The 19,124-nt window shown below is 39.4% G+C and overlaps 1 protein-coding gene across 5 annotated transcripts; it reads right to left on the bottom strand.

The window, feature by feature from the left end:
• Positions 1-7,531: 7,531 nt before the first annotated feature.
• Positions 7,532-15,949, bottom strand: EPGN (epithelial mitogen). Of its 5 annotated transcripts, none has more exons than XM_023758645.1 (5): positions 15,837-15,949; positions 15,236-15,324; positions 12,033-12,151; positions 11,206-11,358; positions 7,532-9,773 (listed from the first exon to the last, which is right to left on the bottom strand). In XM_023758645.1, the coding sequence occupies exons 1-5, from the start codon at positions 15,877-15,879 to the stop codon at positions 9,719-9,721; spliced, it is 459 nt and encodes a 152-aa protein (XP_023614413.1). In that variant the 5' UTR covers positions 15,880-15,949; the 3' UTR covers positions 7,532-9,718. The 5 variants fall into 5 exon arrangements, with proteins under 5 accessions (XP_023614413.1, XP_006094480.1, XP_023614414.1 ...); XM_006094418.3 differs by having other exon boundaries at positions 12,033-12,147; positions 15,235-15,324; XM_023758646.1 differs by having other exon boundaries at positions 15,236-15,367; positions 15,837-15,933.
• Positions 15,950-19,124: the final 3,175 nt, after the last annotated feature.

Genomic DNA, 19,124 nt, shown 5'->3' on the forward strand with positions numbered 1-19,124 from the left:
TCTGCTTTGCTGGAATTTTTTTAACTTCTGCATCATTTAAACAATTTTGAATAAAAGTAATATTTTACTCAGAGAATAAAAAAGAAGAAGGGAATAAGTCAAGATGAAAGGAAGAAGAATTTGGATTCTTCATAGAGTGATATAAATTTAGGACTTAGAAAAATATAGTCATGAAGTTTTCTAACTATTTGTAGCTTGACAATGGAAAAGAATAAACACACTATGATAAGTTTGTCTCAGAGAATATGAATCCACAGTAATATGGGGCTTTGGAGTTAAGTTCTTGATACACTGTTAAAATTTAGGTGGAGAAATGAGTCATCATAATCCTGGTCTCCAAGGTCTTGAGTGCCTAATATAATCAGAATATTTCAAGTGCTTAATAAGTATACTTGAGGTCTAGATTGAGAGACAAAGGTTGTGATAATTTCAAGGTACAGTCAGTTCTGACTTAAGGCTTGTTTTGAAAACATGAATTTATTCCAACATAAAGGAACAACTTGAGCATTTTGTGTTTGCTTATGCATGATTTCATCTGATAGATCGGCTAGATCAGTGGTCGGCAAACTCATTAGTCAACAGAACCAAATATCAATAGTACAACGATTGAAATTTCTTTTGAGAGCCAAATTTTTTAAACTTAAACTATATAGGTAGGTACATTGTTATTAACTTAATTAGGGTACTCCTAAGCTGGCCTTTGCTAAAAACGTCCTCAATTTGAGGGGTTGACCTCAGCGAACGTACCCCCACTTCTTCTAACACCACTTCTTCAAAATAGACTCGCCCAGGCCGAAAACCAACTTCTGCGTATGGGCCACAAAGTTTCAATTGCACTGTACATGCGCGCCCGCACGTGGTATTTTGTGGAAGAGCCACACACAAGGGGCCAAAGAGCCCCATGTGGCTCACGAGCCGTGGTTTGCCGACCACTGGGCTAGATGAATGCATAATGCTGTTTAACTGAGCAGCATAAACTGTACCAAACACACACATCTGCACAAATCTCAAACATACACCAGGTACCTTGGCTCACATTTGTGCTATGAGCTACACTCATATTGGCTGATTTAACTTTCTATACAATTTCTATAACCCTTCACCACTTGACAATAACTTGCAAGCTATAACCCTTGGACCAACTTTCATAAGCAAATTTCAGGTGTTTTTCAAGATAAAGTGCCATGTCGACTTATAAATACATATTACTTGTTTTTTTAAAATATATATTATTGATTTTCCACAGAGAGGAAGGGAGAGAGACAGAGTTAGAAACATCAATGAGAGAGAAACATCAATCAGCTGCCTCCTGCACACTTCCCACTGGAGATGTGCCCACAACCAAGGCACATGCCCTTGACCGGAATCGAACCCAGGACCTTTCAGTCCGCAGGCCGACGCTCCATCCATTGAGCCAAACCGGTTACGGCTACATATTACTTATTTATGAACCATTTTAAATGTATAAGACTGTGCTACTTAAATTTTTTTTAATGTGTCCTTGACAAAATTTTTGAGCATTATACCCCTTAACTCTAGCTTTCCTTATTATAAGCCCTGTGGTTTTTATTGCTTGGTTTTGCAAAGTGATGATTTTTAGGAACACCTATGTCATGCTATGATACAACTGACTGCATTTAGTACCAACAAGAGCTTCAACACACTTTTAAATATTTACTAGTTATAAGTACTATTTATTGAATGAGTACTAGATATTTTACATACATTAGCTATCTAATTTAGCTTAATCCTAAAATCGCCCTATGGGTTAAGTGTAATTTTTATCTCCATTGTATAACAGAGGGCACTGATTTAGAGGAGTTAAATAATTTATTCTCTATCACAGAACTAAGAAACAACTGGGATTCAAACACCCAGCTCTCAGAGATTGCAGATCTTGCTTCAAAGAACATTGGCCAAGTAACAGCCATAGACAGCTGTGCTGAGTGAAGCCTACCTTGGAACTGGGCATCCTCGGGGTCAAATCTAGGTCCCACCACTTACCAGCTGCTTATAATTGAACAAGTGACTGACACTTTATAAATTTTGTTTCCTAATCTGTAAAATGGAAGGCCATTATAATAAAGCTAGAGGCCCAGTGCATGAAATTCATGCATGGGGTGGAGTGGTTCCCTCCGCCCGGCCTGCACCCTCTCACAGTCTGGGACAACCTTGGGGGATGTCTGCCTGCCGGCTTAGGCCCAACCTCTCGCTCCTCACAGCCCGCCTGCAGGGGAGGCAGGAGAGGTTCCCGCCACCCCTGCTGCACTCACCAGCCATGAACCCAGCTTCTGGCTGAGCTGTGCTCCCCCTGTGGGTGCTCACTGACCACCAGGGGGCAGCTTCTGCATTTAGCATCTGCCCCCTGGTGGTCAGTGTGCATCATAGTGACTGGTAGTTGCTCTGGTTGTTCCTCTGTTCAGTCGACTTGCATATTAGGGTTTTATTATATAGGAGAGTATTCATTGATCACTTACTATTACCCCCAAAACACTATAGGAGATAAATATCATTCCCTTTCTACAAGTGGCAACTTTCAGGCTTAGAAACTTGATCAAGGTAGCAGATCAGTAAGGACAGAGGTGGGGTTCAAGCCTCAGTCTGTTAAATTCCAAAGAACTGTCTCCTTAACCACTATTCATCACAGCCCCTAATATAACTTTCTCATGGCTATCTCTGATTGAAAGAGATGCTGTATAGAAATTACTTAGCACTGTGCCTAGTCTATAGTATAAACTTAATGAATGAAGTCCATTATTAATATTATTACCACTGGAACTTAGCCAAGAACATAAATCATTATAATACAAAACAATGTAAGCACCGTGGAGTTTTGTTTGCTTGTTTTTTAGAAGGATGTCTAGGGAGTTCAAAGGAGAGAAAGATGACATTTATAAATAACATGATTCTTCAAGGAAAAGGCAGCATTAGAAAAAAATAATGTATAGGATCTTGGCCCACAGAGCTGAGGGTAATATATACGGAGAAAATAGCAGAGACCCTAACACAAATATGAATTGTAGATTCTGCTTAGGGAGCCCGGGGAGGGTAGACCCATGAGCCTTCTGGGGGAGAGCCGGCCAGCTGGAGAGGAGCCTGCCCTAAACATGGCATACAATGGGAAGCTAGCACCAGCTTTGGGAAGGAGGTAGTATGAGTAGGGGTGAACACTGAGCAAACAAATCTGTCAGAGATTGTAGCAAGAGTGACTGAGGGTGTGGGCAGGGCGGTGTCTGATTCCCGGAAGCTGCCCTGCCAGCCTCCAGGTGAATGTGGGTTCTCCTAAAGAGCACATTCCTGGGCAGCCCATCCTGAGCTTCCCTCAGGGCTTCTGCAGTTTATAGTCCAACGAGGCCCTCTGCAGGCATCCTGATGACTAGACTCGGAATTTAGATGAGGCAGGATCTTCATAGTAAAATCCAGTCAAAGAACCGAGGTTGCAGACTTAAAAGCCCCTAGGAAGCCTGACCAGTTAGCATGGTGACAGAAATAGGTGGGTGTCCCGGCACACTCCTTTGAGCCAAAACTGCGTAAGAATATAGGGCAAGTGCTCTATACTTCTAGCTTTCAAAAGAAGGTGGAGAACCTAGATTTTCATAGATAAACACCTTGATTTCTAGAGGTGGTCTTGATTAAAACAAAGAAACAAAAAACAACAACACTGTGGGCACCAAAATAAGCAAGTCTGTGGGCTGGTTCTGCCTTCTGAACTGCACATTTTGAACACACAGCTTCCAACCAGGAAGGGAATGTGGAGCTCATCTTTAGACTCGAACTTCTCCACTTACCAGACAGGAATATCATGTCCAAAGGGTCCCAGCCCAGTTATATGATCCCACAGCTGAGGGAGACCACAGGTCATCAAGGTGCCCACCCACCGCACAGTTTTTTTAATGTTGCTTACAGGTTTTGCCCCAAGCTGGCCCACCAGCAGTGGCTGTTTTTCTTTACGGTGTCTGTGGGACTAGGGGTAAGATGGAAGGTGACTGTTTTGCTTTAAGGTGTTTGTGAAGCTAGGGGTAAGATTGAGGGTGCTATAGTGAAAAGGCAGTTGATAAGATTTTACTGTAGATGTGAAAACCACTCACTCCTCACCCCATCATCAACTGAGACAGGTATATCCCGGTTCCGATAGCATCAGTGCCAGAGAACCCTTGTTCTCAGGCTGGGATCAGGTATTCCCAAGTGACCTTATGGTACCCTGAGTGCGGAGGCTAAGTCAGGATTACTTTACAGTCTACAGTCTCTCCCCAGCCTGTACAGTCAACTGTCAGCAGGCACTCCAGGCCTATTCTGGCCGCACCCTAAGGATGGTATGCATAGCTTCATAATCTGCAGCTGACAGCAGGGAGTTTTTGTGGCTGATCCATGACAAAAGTTATTATTTTATATGTTTTAAAAAACAAACAAACCTGTTTCATTTGCAAATAAATCACTTGGGTATATTTCTAAGCTTATTAAGCAATTAACTCTCAATACTGATATTTTCCATAGAATATTGCAAAGTGTTATCGGATAGAGTTTAGATGAGAGACTTTGGCATCAGATCTACATGGTTCAGGTCCTTCTCTACATCTCAAATATGCACGGGCGTGGGATTCATTAAAATCATACTAATAATGCTTTTCAAACACCATAAGTGCTCATAAAGGGTAGCTCTATCACACAATTGCTTCATCTTGATCTGCGAAGGGACTTTATATTAAGTCAACATTTTTGTGAGGCTTTAAAGATCTAGAGATACCATTCTTTCCAGAAAGTTGGGAGGCCTGATTAACATCCTCTTCAAGATCAGAAGCATGGCGAGTTGGACACTTGCTTGACTGTGATCTTCGCCTAATTTCAATCTAAATGATTTTGCCCCAATAATATCTGAGACATAAAAACTACAAAGAAAGGACATAAAGTGTGTAGATAAGCCCTGACTAAGCGATTCAGTCCTCCTTGTTACTGTATAATAACGTTGCTAATCTTTACGAGATGGCTCTTTGGAAGCTGTGGGTGTTGCCCACAATCTGGAACAACCATCATGTTGATTTTGGGCAGAGGAGTGAAATATAATGATGGAATGCATTTATTCAGGTGGATATTCTTAAGGGGTCTAGTCTTTGAATTCTTAAGCAATTTTCTCTGAGCTGTACATCCATTGGTTGAATAATTAACAGACATTTAGAGCCGAATTTGGAAAATATGCTTCTGCATGTGCTACTGAATAGGGCTGTGCCAAAGGTTGGGACAGAAATGTGGACTTACCCAGATTAGCAGTGCCAGACTCTGACACATTAAATTTCAACACTTCCAGTTCATCTTGGCAGATGCTAGTGTCCTGATGTCATGCAGCCATGATGTAAGCCACAAAGAGTGGTATTTTGCAATAGAGAGATTCTGGGAACCCTCCCCATGAGTGTGAGCTGCAGGATATCAATATTTACATTATACCACAGAGAGTGTGTTACATTTTTGTAATTCACAAAAGTTAGATAACTTACTCATGATCTCCTGAAGAGAGGAATTGTTTTCATGTTCAACATCAAAAGCTTAAATTGCTGGTGTTTGCCTTGTGATCTTCTTAAGACTTTTTTTTTTAAATTACATATAGCGAATAAAAATCTTCCAAAAAGGACATTTCAAAATGAAAGGATTAGATTTGCATTGTTCTGGGAAACACTAAAAGATAAACTATGTTATAATTTTATTTACTTCAAATGTTAGAAAAACGTAATTATTAAAAAAAACTAATTTGGGGAAAGAAGACACAATAATAAGCAACTATAATTTCCTTTTTATAAATTTCTGGCTCAAGTATGAGTGAAATTATAGTGTTTTCTCCCACTCCCATTGTTATCATTGTAATTAGCTAGTTAATATTAGTAACTAGAGGCCCAGTGTGCAAATTCGTGCACAGGTGGGGTCCGGCTGGCCCCGGCCCCAACCAGGACAGATCGGGGCTGGGCCTGTTAGGAGGAGGAGATGGCAGGAGATTGGCCAGCTGTCCGCCAGATTGGGGCCCACAGGTGATTGGCCCACAGGCCCTGCCCTGATTGGGGTTAGGGGGCCGATTGGGGGCAAGGCTGGCCATGGGGAGGGGCCATGGGTGGTTGGCCGCCAGCCCCGCCCCTGATTGGGGTGGGGCCAGCTGGGGGAGGGGCTGCAGGAGGTTGGCCCGGGCAGCCCCACCCCCTATTGAGGTGGGGTGGCAATCAGGGCGGGGCTGTCCAGGGGGAGGGGCTGCCGGCCTAACCTGGTGGGTTGGGCTGATCAGGGGAGCATCTAAGGGGGGGGGAGGGGGGGGAGGAAGGGGGCATTTGGCTCTTGATCAGGGTGGGAGAGTCCAGATCAGGGGCAGGCTGGCAGTGGGGAGGGACTGTGAGGTTGGCCGCCCGCCCCACCCCCTGATCAGGCCAGTTTGCTGGCCACAGTGGGCTTCATAGCGACTGGTTGTTAGGTTGTTATGGCTGTTAAGGTAGCTGCCTTTTTATATGTATAGATAGGAAGAGAGCAAAGGGGAGGCCAGACATTATAAGCAAGGTCGTTTGGGCAACTTCACCAGGAAGCTAGAGCTTCACTCTCCCCAGGGAACCCCTGGTCCATTTCCTGCAGATCACTAGGGGAAGGGATCTAACAAAGGGAAAGATGGGCACATGTGCAGTGAAATTGGGGTGATGTAGGGAAGGTGCTTGTCTATCAGTCTGGCCTGGGGAACAATAGGTTGGCTAGAGGGTGAACCCCATCAGAAGCCCATGAAATCTAAGCTCCTGCCTAAAATCCCCAAAGAAGCTTCTTCTCTCTTGTGCCCTTGCTAGTGCTTGTTCTCACTTGCCCTCTAGCTCCATGACCCACACTCGCCCATGTGCTTGCCTGCTCTCTCTCCATAGCCATGTGGCCTTAAGCCACCACATGGCCCATGGCCATGGGACCATCAGGTGGATTGTAGCTGAGAACACAAGCTAAACTAAACAGATGCTGGACTGGACTGGACTTTAAGATGGAACAGAAATTCTGGGCAGTGGCCTTAATTCTGGCCCTCCTGGAAACAAGATTGCACTTCTCCAGGGTGAGAGAGACAGAGATGAAAACTTGGAGGAGACCCCCTTAATTTTACATCATCAATAAAGCTTTCCATGAAACCCCATCCTCTTGTGGGGGCCTCAGGAAATTATTTTCCTCTTGGCACCCCAAGAACTCCACTTCTACCAATAACACCATCATGCTTCAAAATGCTAACTCATGAATATTGAAGTCCTAGCATGTATTCTCAAAGAATTGAAGGGTAGACCCAGGAAGAAGACAAAATGGGAATGAAAGACATTGATGAACCCCTTGGCAAGTTTAATTTAGTAAAAAAATGCCAGAACATATTCCATTTCTTTCCTAAAGGAGCCACCCACCTAATGATCCATAGATGGATAGAGGAAATGTAGTTTGGATGCAAGGGACTCACTGGTAGACTTCTTTCAGGGCTTTATTGCACATGGAAAAAATAAAAAGTGAAATATTTGCAGAACATCTTGTATTTCTTCACTTTTTAAAAATTTATGTCCTGATTCCATACATAAATATTGGCAGCTCTAGCTCCATAGGAATGCCAGAGGTTCCTTCCTGCAAATTTAACTCTTGGGGTTATGGGGTCACAAGATCATGTGTAGGACAGAACATAAACAGGTGGCTTCTTATGAGTCACACTCTAACTTTCTATAGTCTCACCGGGTGGATTTTATACTGTTAATGCATACTGTTCCGCAGGTGAAAAAATTGGAATCTCTATTGTTTTTTTGTTTTGGTGTACTTTTCAGTTTGGCAATCTGGACATTTTAATTTTCGTCTGATGTTGTTTAATTTCAATTATATTGTTTTTATAATTTAGAAATATTTATAGACAGCAAATATGTTTAACTTTTTAGGTTATAACCTCTCCAGACTCCAGCATTAATTCCTCTTTCATCAGGAGGCAGTCCTTAATTAAGCTTTATTGTTTCTTCCTGGACTCTCCCCAGCTTTTTAACACGTCTTTGAAATGCTCAGGGAGAGCATAGCTTTCTAGGTGTGGTCCCTGGAGTCACTGGGAGGAACCTTCACCTCCCCACTCCTTGGTATGAGGTAACCTTTACATACTTTGTGAGGACAATCAGAAAGTGCTGACACGCCATTCACCTGCCTTACATTCCTTATGAAGGCAAAATAAAGCAAATGAAATACCTTCTACTCAAAGGACAGCAGAATGTAAAGTTTTAATAGTGAATGAAAAGTCATAACAATATAAGAGAAAGGCTTGTTTCTAGGCAATCATGGTAAGAATATTCATGATTGATCCTCTTTTAGCCCATCTCATGATCAAAATGGTTTTGCTTATTAAAATTACAATGGAAAAAAGTCAAGAGTTATAGATTTAATTTAAAAGAAAAGTTATAGACATTGTTTTTAAATTATATGTTTTGCTTCACTTAAAAACAAAATTCTTAATTATTATTTTACAAAACAAACACTAAAATATACACCTAAGATGATAGACGGTGGTGTGTTTTGGATTTGAGGTATGGTGGAGAATATCCCAATTTTTCAGTTGTGGAAAAATTGCTCTCTTCTCCCCTGGTCAAATTTTAGAGCTAGAAGGGCTCTGTAGAAAATGAAATTAAAGCCCAACAATATCAGTGGTCCTGCCCAAGATTATTGTAATTACATGAAAAAAAAATATGACTAAAGAGGAAGGACCCTAATTCCCAAATAGCTATTTCTAGAATAAGTATTGCATTTTCTCACTCTATGTGCAAATCTGCTCTCAAGTACTCAGAAGTGGTTAATAAATTTCCCACATGCTTTTGGTTGATGAAAAAATTCCTGTGTCCAACTCTTTAGTTTTTCTTTCAGGATCAGTTGTAGAATTTCATGTATTAGTAGAATTCTAGAATTTCAGTCCAAATGAATAGTCACCAGGTAATTCCACTAACAATATGAGGAAGTGCTAAACATAAGCATTAGGATACCAGTGAGTCCAACACAACATGTTATAATCCATGCAGAAAAAGAGATGTTTTGTCTACTCAGGGCTTGATATCCAGTAGCTTCCAGTCATCAGAAACTCTTTAGCTTATTCCATATTTCACAGATAACAGCTCCACAATGTTCTCACAAGCTGGGTATCATGTATTTTGCCTTGGACCTTCCATTTTCTTGTCTCTGGCTTAGACTCCAGGCACTTGTTTGGATCACTGAAGGTGCCACAGCGCTGATATTATCCTAATAGTTGACATCACATTCTTTTAGACCTTATGAGAGCAGCATGTTTGGGATTAGGTCCATTGAGCAGTGATCCAAAATACTGGTAGCTAGTACATGAAGAGCCCAAGCTTGGTATTGCTTTGACTTGTTGCAAGGTTGATGATCCTTCTCATGAAAACTCACATCTGACACGGTCAGATGCATGGCACTCAGACTCTCTGCAGTAAGAACAATAACCACACAACAACAGCAACAGGCCCAGAGTAGTACTATGAACTTGACTTCTGTCACTGTAAGCTTGCTCCATTGGCTCTCTTGGTATCCTAACAATGACAAAGTCTAGTGATTTCTGTTGAAATGTATTCTCTCATTTCATCATGATCCCAGCTTCCATCACGTTCAAGTCTATTCAGCTTAAGAAGTTTAGTTGTTTCATTTGAAGATGTCAATGTGGGGTTCACTGATCTTTACAAATGCCTCAGGAAAATTTCTCACACAGGCCTCACAGTGGTCTTCCTCTGGAACAGACCTTATAAGGTGATTTCAGTGTTAGACACCTAAAACAGAGTATTGATTTCCATAAGAACGTGAATGCTGTTAGTATACCTTATTGCAGATTATATAAATGTTCTGGGGTAGCCATTGTTGCTGGTGCCCCACCCAGATCCCTTTTACCCATTGGTAGATCCATCCCCGGCAGCTATGGGTGTTAACAGACCCAGAACAGTATCCTTCTCCAGAGGATCCCCTGGGCCCACAGAGAACTTTGCCTGAATTCCTGGGAGACTCCTGGTCTGTGCCCACTACCCTGCCAGGAGCATCCTGCCACCCATGCTAATGGCACAGGGTACTAAAACCAAGATCCCTCACCTTCTTGGGATAGGTCTATAATGCCCTTCACATTTGAGATCATCCTGTGGAGTCAGGCTGAGACTCGACTTTAGCTAATACCACACCTTTGCTTACCTTCTTCCTCTGCTCTAGCTTTCCTTATTGCCTTATAGGTCCTACTTTAGGGCATCCCTTGACCAATCACTTGCACAGGAATCCTCATTTTGTGTTCTGCTTCTAGGAAACCTGACCTCAGACAGCGGTATTATTAACATTAAAAGGTCTACTTTCTTTTTTCCCCCTCTTTTTGGTTCCTTAGGCAATTGGCATAATAAATCAGTTGATATAACATATTTTATATGAATTGTTCTACAATTGATATAACATTTTATTTTCTCTAAGATACAATTATTAAGCAACCAAAATTTTTCTTATTTTGATAGTCAGTCTTGATCATTTTTAAAATGAAAACTTAGTTAATAGAGTATGCCAGGGAAATGTATTTATACTTTTTTCTTTAATTTAGCTCACATTATTTCTTGAGTTTCCCTAGCTACATGAATTTAAGGGAAAAAATTACCAGTGTGGATACACTAGAAATAAGAATTAATACACAAATAACTTATATTTAGTGGATCCTGCTTATCTTCTTAAGCTTCTAGCAGTAGATAATATCTTCTGAATATACCTTCAATTGATTGTTTGGAAGTAAATGGCCCATGTTTGCCACACTTTTTATTCATTTAGTATTCATTTCTTGATTTCTTAATTCAACAAATATATACAGAGTGTCTATTGTGTGCCAGGCACCATATTTGGCACTGAATATATAATTTTGGATAAGACATACTTTTCAATACCCTTGTGGGGCTTACTGGCCTCTTCATTTGTAACTTTGATGTAGGCAGACAGAAGCAAGGATGGAGGGAAGTTGTAAATTGGAGCTATCCTATTGCAATTGCAGGTAAATTTTTACTGCTAATCTGGGTTTATGAGGAAAGGTATCAAAACAAATATGTAGGAACTTGCCAGATTTGCAGCCATATTTTTACTAAAAAAATTAAACATGCCAATTCCTAGTACATTGTAGGGGCTCAATAAATATTGTTCAAATGAACAAGTACCCACTGACTTCATATTTTGTGTATTTTTCCATACCTCGTTCTTATGTAGCAGTAAAAAATAGCAAGAAAACCACTTAATAATACTCCGACGCCAATCCAAATTGCAATGTATTTTTCATAAGAATTTACAGCATATGAAGTTAAGGTCAAATGCTCACACCTTTCTCCAGTATAACCAGTAAAACACCTTTACAAAAAGAAAAGAATGAATAATTTTAAGATTCACAATGACAGAAATATAAAGAAAAGACCAGTTTCAAAGAATGAAGATGCAAATACCAAATGAAAGCCAATCTGTTACAAGTACTGAAGAAGCTATGTATTTTACAATAATCATTTCATTAAGACCGCATATCAATATACCTTTTCTCAGTGATGAAGTGAAGATAGTACGTGTGCTTTATGCCTTGATCTAGAAAATTATTTTCTCTTATATAGGAAGATGCTGAGCAAATCAATGATCATCAAAATAGTATTTTAGTTGCTCTAGAACTCTCTATTCTCCAAGTGTTTTTACCATGCCCTATTTCATTTCATCCTAATCACATTTGCATGAGGCTAAAATGCTGATATGGATTCAATAGTTTTGAGGTGGAGCATAAGCTTCTGCATTCCTAACAAGCTCCCAGGTTCACAGATGCTGCTAATCTGGGAACCATATTTTTGAGTAATGAGGATTAGGTAGCTTAGAAACAGACTCCTTAGATATCCAACTACAAAGAGGATTGGTGAGTCACGATCAGATCATGTACTCTTTTAGCCCCATAAGATAGAGGTGTGGGAAATGTACTGTGTGAAGCACCAGAGGCATAAATTCTCCTCCTCCTGTGTCTAGGACTTGGGCAGTTCTTTGCAAATTACCTGCAGATGGCTTTCTTCAACTCACGATGGAAGGCACAAACACCATTGATGCAGTAACTATCGTGGTGTTCCAGGCAAGGGTGTGAGAACTTCAAGGCTATGGGTCCTTCTGTGCCTTCGGATAGGAAGAAGGAGAAACAATATTAACAGATGAAATAGGTCATATTTTTATAGTAGTTTTATAATGTGTTAAAGAGAGCTTTAATTTTAATATTCTTTGGGTGCTCTGTCCAGTGAACTATTAATCGGTTCCCTTGGCAGGTTATAGTCACAAAACTTAGGTTAATATCACCTGGAGTCAGTGGTCGGCAAACTGCGGCCCCTTGAGTGTGGCTCTTCCATAAAATACCACATGCGGGCGCGCACATACAGTGCAATTGAAACTTCGTGGCCACACTCAAGGGGCCAAAGAGCCGCATGTGGCTCGCGAGCCTCAGTTTACCGACCACTGACCTAGATATATCATTCATTAATTAGGGGATGGAGGTAAATTTCATTCTTTTTTTAATTGATTTTTTACAGAGAGGAAGGGAGAGGGATAGAGAGAAACATCGAAGAGAGAGAAACATCGATCAGCTGATCAGCTGCCTCCTGCACACCCCCTACTGGGGATGTGCCCGCAACCAAGGTACATCCCCTTGACTGGAATCAAACCTGGGACCCTTCAGTCCGCAGGCCGACGCTCTATCCACTGAGCCAGACCAGTTAGGGCAAATTCCATTCTTTAGAAGCCACATAATAAGGGATAGATACAAGTTTGCCAAAAGGTGGCAGCATCAAATCTAGTTTTAGCAGCTTTCTAGAGCAAGGCTTCCCAAATGTGTGTCTGAATGCTGATAAGTATAAAAGGACTCACACAATTTTCTCATTCTCTCCTTTACACCTGAGAAGTCAGCGCTTAGAAAGATTTGGGCTTATAACTGTGAGATAATGAACTTGATTTCTCTTTTCCCAGAGGAGCGTGAGATGAGCACTCCCTCTTATGTGGATGCCATGAGTGGCTAACTGAAAAGGGAATATTTTCCCTAACTGATTACAGAAGAGGTATGGTTATGACCTACACAAGAAGCCAGAAACAACTTGTGGCCCAGGCTTAACATAGTTAAGACCATACTTTGAAATATCATTTAGAAATTTTATTTACTTAAGAGACATTACGAAATAGTGGGGAAAGCTTTGGAGTTAGAACTTAAAAACCTGGGTTTTGATTTCTAACTCTTATACTGTGCAAGTGACCACACTGGATAGAACTTTTGTGGCCACATGTCCAGAAGCTTCTTTATGGGAAGCCCCCTGGGGAAGCTGTGATGTGGCAAATGTATCTCCTTCGGGACGCTTACTCTTCATTCCTGATGTACTCAGGACATACGCCTATATAATCCCTGGGGTTTATGAAGTGGGACGCACAGTGGTAAAACTGTAGAACTGAGTCCTCTTTGCTATACTTTCATTGCTGATTCTTAAATTTTTCTCCAGTAGATTTAGTGGCATTTTAGTTTGTCATTGTTATGAATAAATATGTCATGAATATCTCCGCATCCTTAGTTATGTTACACAATATTTGTCTTGCCAAGCAGATTAAGACACTCCTATTTATTTGTTCAGATCTAAAAAGGCAGACTTTTTTTGATAATGAAAATACTAAATTTTTAAGTACTAAGACACCAACAAGATCCCTTCTTGTAGAACTTCCTTTTGGTTGAGAACACACAATATTATCTTAAGATTCACATTCATGTGGAGTCATGAATCTATTTTCTCATTTTAATAATTAATTCTGAAGCAGTGAGAATTTTGCATTATAAACTGGGCTAGGTTCTTCCTAGGGCCTGAATCAAGATTTGCTAGAAAATGTGAGACCTGAGAGAAGACATTGCCAAAGAAAGGGTATACTGGAGCGATTCATCTTTCCTATACAAATCTGGATTCAGGTTTTTAAGTCAAGTAAAAAGCAAGGAAAAACTAAAGTTCTCCATCAAGAAAGCAAGGGAAAATGATAGAGATATATTCATTTTCCATTGTTATTACCTGTAACTTGGAGAATTTTACTTGCAGTTCCCTATTAAGAAAGAAAATAGTGGTCTGGGCATAATGTTATGAACTCAGTCATAGAAAGAAGCCATATTTTACTTTTCTGCAGTATTATTTTCTACTAAACATATTTCCTTCCCTTTTTGTTCAAAAGCTCAGAAGACAGGGAGATATAAAAGTCATTCTAAGCCTTACACTTATTTTGGTTTGCAGATTAATAGATATTTACAAGTTCAAATGTGTGGGAGCAGGGTGGAGAGAGTTAAGGGGGGGAGAAACATCTGTAATGCTTTCAACAATAAAGATAAATTTTTTAAAACTCAAATCGGCAAAAATATTTCAAATACATTTTTAAATTTAAAATTATTGGTGAAATGAATTCTTAATTATTACTACCTCATATTCAGAAACAAAATATCTGCCTTAATCTTTTTTATTTGCCTGGCTCTGAGAGCATGCTATGGCATTTCCTCTGCCCTGTGTCACATCACTGGTCCCCACATCAGGGGGCAGTATGTGATTTGTGTGACAATCAGAACCATGCAGTACGCAGGTCTTGGTAGGTTACAAGCTTTCCAAGTTCACCTCTAAGAGTTCAAACAGGTTTGAAAATATGCTGATGCTCAACAGCAGTGGGAAGCTATTCAAATAATATAATAATAAGATATGAAAGAAAAAAAGTGGGTAGAGGAGTTAGAAAATATAGCCTATGTGAAAACAACAACAAAAGCCCCTCAAAAGAAATAGGAAAAAATATTTCTAAAGATAGGGGACATGAATTAAGATTTCATTTTGTAGCCATAATTTCTTTGGCTGCAAAGCCCATAGTCACAGATCAAAATATAATGCCAAAATGGTGACAAATTGCCCCTGGACACGTGTGAGTTACAGGGAACCAAGCATGAATCAAGCAGAAAATGTGGCATGTTTAAATTAACATTCAGGAAAAGTAACTGGAGACATTTCTTTAATTTCCTCACTTCCTCCTTTTAGAAAGCTAATTCTTTTCAGACACATTTACCTGTCACTTCCATTTAACATCATCATGCTAAGAGTTGATTATCTAATCATAAATTATATATTAAACATTTTCCAATGTTGCTCTTATCACAATCCAAATTCTCTCAAAAATGAGGAAGTCCCTTGAAATACAAAAATGCAAAGAAAATACCTTTTGTTTTGTTAACTGTCCAATTACTTGGTTGGGTTGTGATTGCGAGTGTCAAGTTCAAGGCCACCTCTTCACTTAATGCTGCCATTGCTGTATGAAGGGGGGAAAGGTATCTTTAGCAGGTGAGCCCCTTCTATGTATAAGCAACAGATTGAAAGTTATTCTATTTATTTCCTTTATGTTTTATTTTGAAACCATTTACATTTGCGATCCATCACCTAAGTAGGGCAACTTCCTGACAGTTTCTCTTCCATATCCCGTCTACTGACTATATTATAATTATAGAAAATAGGGACACATTAATAATTAAGAGAAAGTGAATACATTTATATACTGATTTAATCACAAGGATGCTGTCATATAATAGTTAAAATGTATTAACCTCTTTTCAGTTTTACAAAGCAAATATTTAAAGGTTTCAAATATGTATTAGGAGAGGAACATACATTACATAAGAAACTAAATTAATTCAGATTCCTTGCTCTAATCTTTGTCATGAAGAACAACTCCGAAAAGCCAACTTCTCCCTCATTCAGAGAAAACAAATCCTTTTCACATTTTACACTGACACCAAGTTAACAAAAGAAGAAGAAATCACCTACCATTGAATAAGAGGTAGACTGACACTGAAACACTGAAAGCCATCGCCTGTCCTTGTTGACAGTATCTGCTCCTCTCCTCCTGATGGTGGAAGGCTTTTATGGAGCTCTCGGAGTCTTTCTTGCATTTATATTTGATGAAGCGTCATCTGGCAGTTACCAATCAAAAAAATATGTACTCCTGGCAGCGACTTAAAGCCTCAAGGCGCTCACACGCTGGGTGAGGATGCCTGTGTTATCTCCCAACATGATCAAGTTTTCCTTTGAAACCCTTATTTCCTGTTACCTGTGGGCATAATCGGGAAAGTAAAAGTGCTTAAAACAATAAAAAAAGAATCTGATGTCAGGAAAGGCCCCATTGGTGTAAAGAGACTTGTACCTGCTCCAATGCTCCTAGCAACCTTTATCAGATTCCAATAAAGGGAGTTTTGATATTTGCAAACCAGGAAACAGCATAACCTGTTAATAAAAGAAATATTCCTGCCAGTTGCACTGCCTTTCAGTACAAACTGGGTTTCATTGCAAATCAAGATATTTTGTCATTTAGTGGCACAGGAGAACAATTTCATTTGTGTAATAACAGAGGTTTCATATTCCATTTTAGTTTTTGCTATCTAGTTTTACTATTACAAGTTCTGCACAAATAATTATTTTTAATTGTATAACATTTATCATTATGCTATTCTGCCATTTAATATTTTTCTGAATAAATAAAATGGGCTACTAAGTTATGGGAACTACATTGCTTAAATTTGTGTCCCAATGAGTAGACTAGAGAGGACCAGGAAAACACAATAATAATAATAACAACAACAATAATAATATAATAAAATTTCCATTGAGATAAAATTAAAATATTTAGGTTGGTACATTTAATGAATAGAAATTTTAAAACTTAACACAACATTCAAAATTTTCTCACTGTTAATCTAGTTATGATTATTAAAGTGCCATTTAAAAGGAAAAAACATGCAATTAATGTTAGTACATATTGTGACTATAAGGAGTTTCTCATAAACTTTTACTTGCTCCAATTATGAACAATTTATAAATATGTTCTGCAGAGTTGCCGTAACTTTCTCTCTGGAATTCCAGTTGCTCATATTTTCTATACCTTAAAAAGCTGTTTAAGTCAAGATAGGTTATCATTTGCATCATGTCCACCCAGCACATTCAATTTACCAGAAAGGATCCCTATTACTATTCAAACATGAATTTGGCTTTAAAAAGCACACAAGAATGAGCTTGTTGAACTCATTATAACTTGGGCAATCACTTACCACAGGCGTCATCATTTAAAGTTAAAAGAATATATAGTCCCTGGCTCACTTTAGATGTGCCCACATTTTGTTTTCTAGTTCTGCGAAGTTTTTTTCAACTATTTATTAAGATAATTTCTGGATAATATTTCTCCCAGGAAAATATTATTTGAATTATAAGTCAAATTGTCATCTTGTGAACCACTGGTGAGAATTTAAGAAGGAATCATTTACAAAAGATTCAGTGAACTGTCACAACCCATTGCAGTTTTTAGAGGAAGAAGCTAGGACTAATGTCACATATCTTTATTTTTAAGACTGGGGCAAGGAAGTACAACCAACCATCTTTGTAATAACTATTAACTGGTGCTTCCGTAGTGCTTTACATTTTACTAAAGGTTTTTGCACACATTTCAATTCTTTGTTTAGTAATCCCGGCCCTAACAATTCCAGCATCCATTATATAGTTAATCTGTCTTAAGTGAATAAAGAAATTAACAACAGGTCTTGTTTCTACTCTCATATTACAAATAAGAAATGAAGGCTCAAACGAATTAAGTGACTTGCCAAAGGCCATGCCCCAGAGTTAAGACTTGAATCTGTGCTCTGATTCCAGACATATGCACTTTCCATTTCCCCAGCTGCGCCCTCCTGTAGGAGTGGGTATACTGCTCTCAGAGGAATTCTCTTAATTATCTCCTAAAATCAAGCTTTACATAATTACCTTTATCATTGGAATCTAAATATTAACTGTGGCTTTCACACACATTTGGGCTTAGAGAAATGGATCAGTGTCTCTCCAGATGTTTCCCTATTCTGGTGAGTTGGGCCACATAATATTTAGAAACTCATCTGCCACTTCAGCTTAAGGTTTCTATCAGAACACAGCTCTGAGTCATCCGCATGCTTCTTTTCCTCTGGATCCTGCTGGATCCCACTTACATTCTCTGTAGGAGAGACTCCAATCTTCACTTCTTCAATCCTGTCTTCAGCAAGTCCTTTCTCCAATCCTGAAAAATGGGTGAGATGGGTGTTGTAAGGTGGCTTCATTGATATCTATTCATTCTTGATACACATTAGAGCAGGTTGGAGGGAGAAAGGAGAAGGCTAAGAGCTGCAACACTCCACTACCATTTTCCCCTCCTACCACTTTGTGCCTTTTTAAATTTATTCATCTTGTTCCTCTAGTTATAAGCATCTCTGCAAGTGTCTTCACTCCCCTTCCATTTCCCTTCCTTTTCTTTCCCTTTCCTTTCCCTCTCTTCTTCTCTTATTTCCTTTCCTTTCTTTTTTTCTTGCTCTTTCACTAACTCAACCAAAATTTGATGCTGGATATTGGCAGGAAATGGTATTCTTATGGATTCAGTTGTCATTCACTCATTCATTCATTCATGAGATATCGAATGCCTGCATCGTTCATGGCACTGGGCTGGATGTTATGATGTATGCAGGACAAATAGACAAATCATGTGTGGATTCTGACCTCAAGGAACTGAAGGGAGACAAGGAAAATATGTACATGGGTGTTGTCAGGGTAGGAACTGATAACTGCTACGAATGTCTACATAGACTATGAGAGCTCAGGGGTAGGACTTAAACTCTCCCAGCAGTTTCCATGGATAAGTTTCAATTGAAGTAAACCTTACATAATAAGTAGGATTTGGACAAATACTGATACAAGAAAGGATTCTTTGTGGGGGGAGAAGCAGGGAGACTGGTGAAAAGAGAGTGGGTTCTGGCTCATATCATCCCAACAGATTTGTTTCAAATTCCAATGCTGCCTGCATCATCCACTTGGCTTTGACTGAGACTTTAATAACCCAAAAGTTAATTTTCTTATCTATCAAATGGTGATTGTCAATAACAAAAAGAAAATAAAGCATTTAGCATATGATAGGTTCTCTATTAAGGATAACTGTTACTACTGAACAAATACAAAAAGACAGGGTGTGCATAATGGTCAATAAGACTGGGAGTTTAGTGGTAGATACATGCTGATAAGTCCCAAATTTTCATCACTAGCCATGAATTC

This window comes from Myotis lucifugus, unplaced genomic scaffold, assembly GCF_000147115.1.
Source record: "Myotis lucifugus unplaced genomic scaffold, Myoluc2.0 scaffold_136, whole genome shotgun sequence".
NCBI classification, from domain to species: Eukaryota; Metazoa; Chordata; class Mammalia; order Chiroptera; family Vespertilionidae; genus Myotis; species Myotis lucifugus.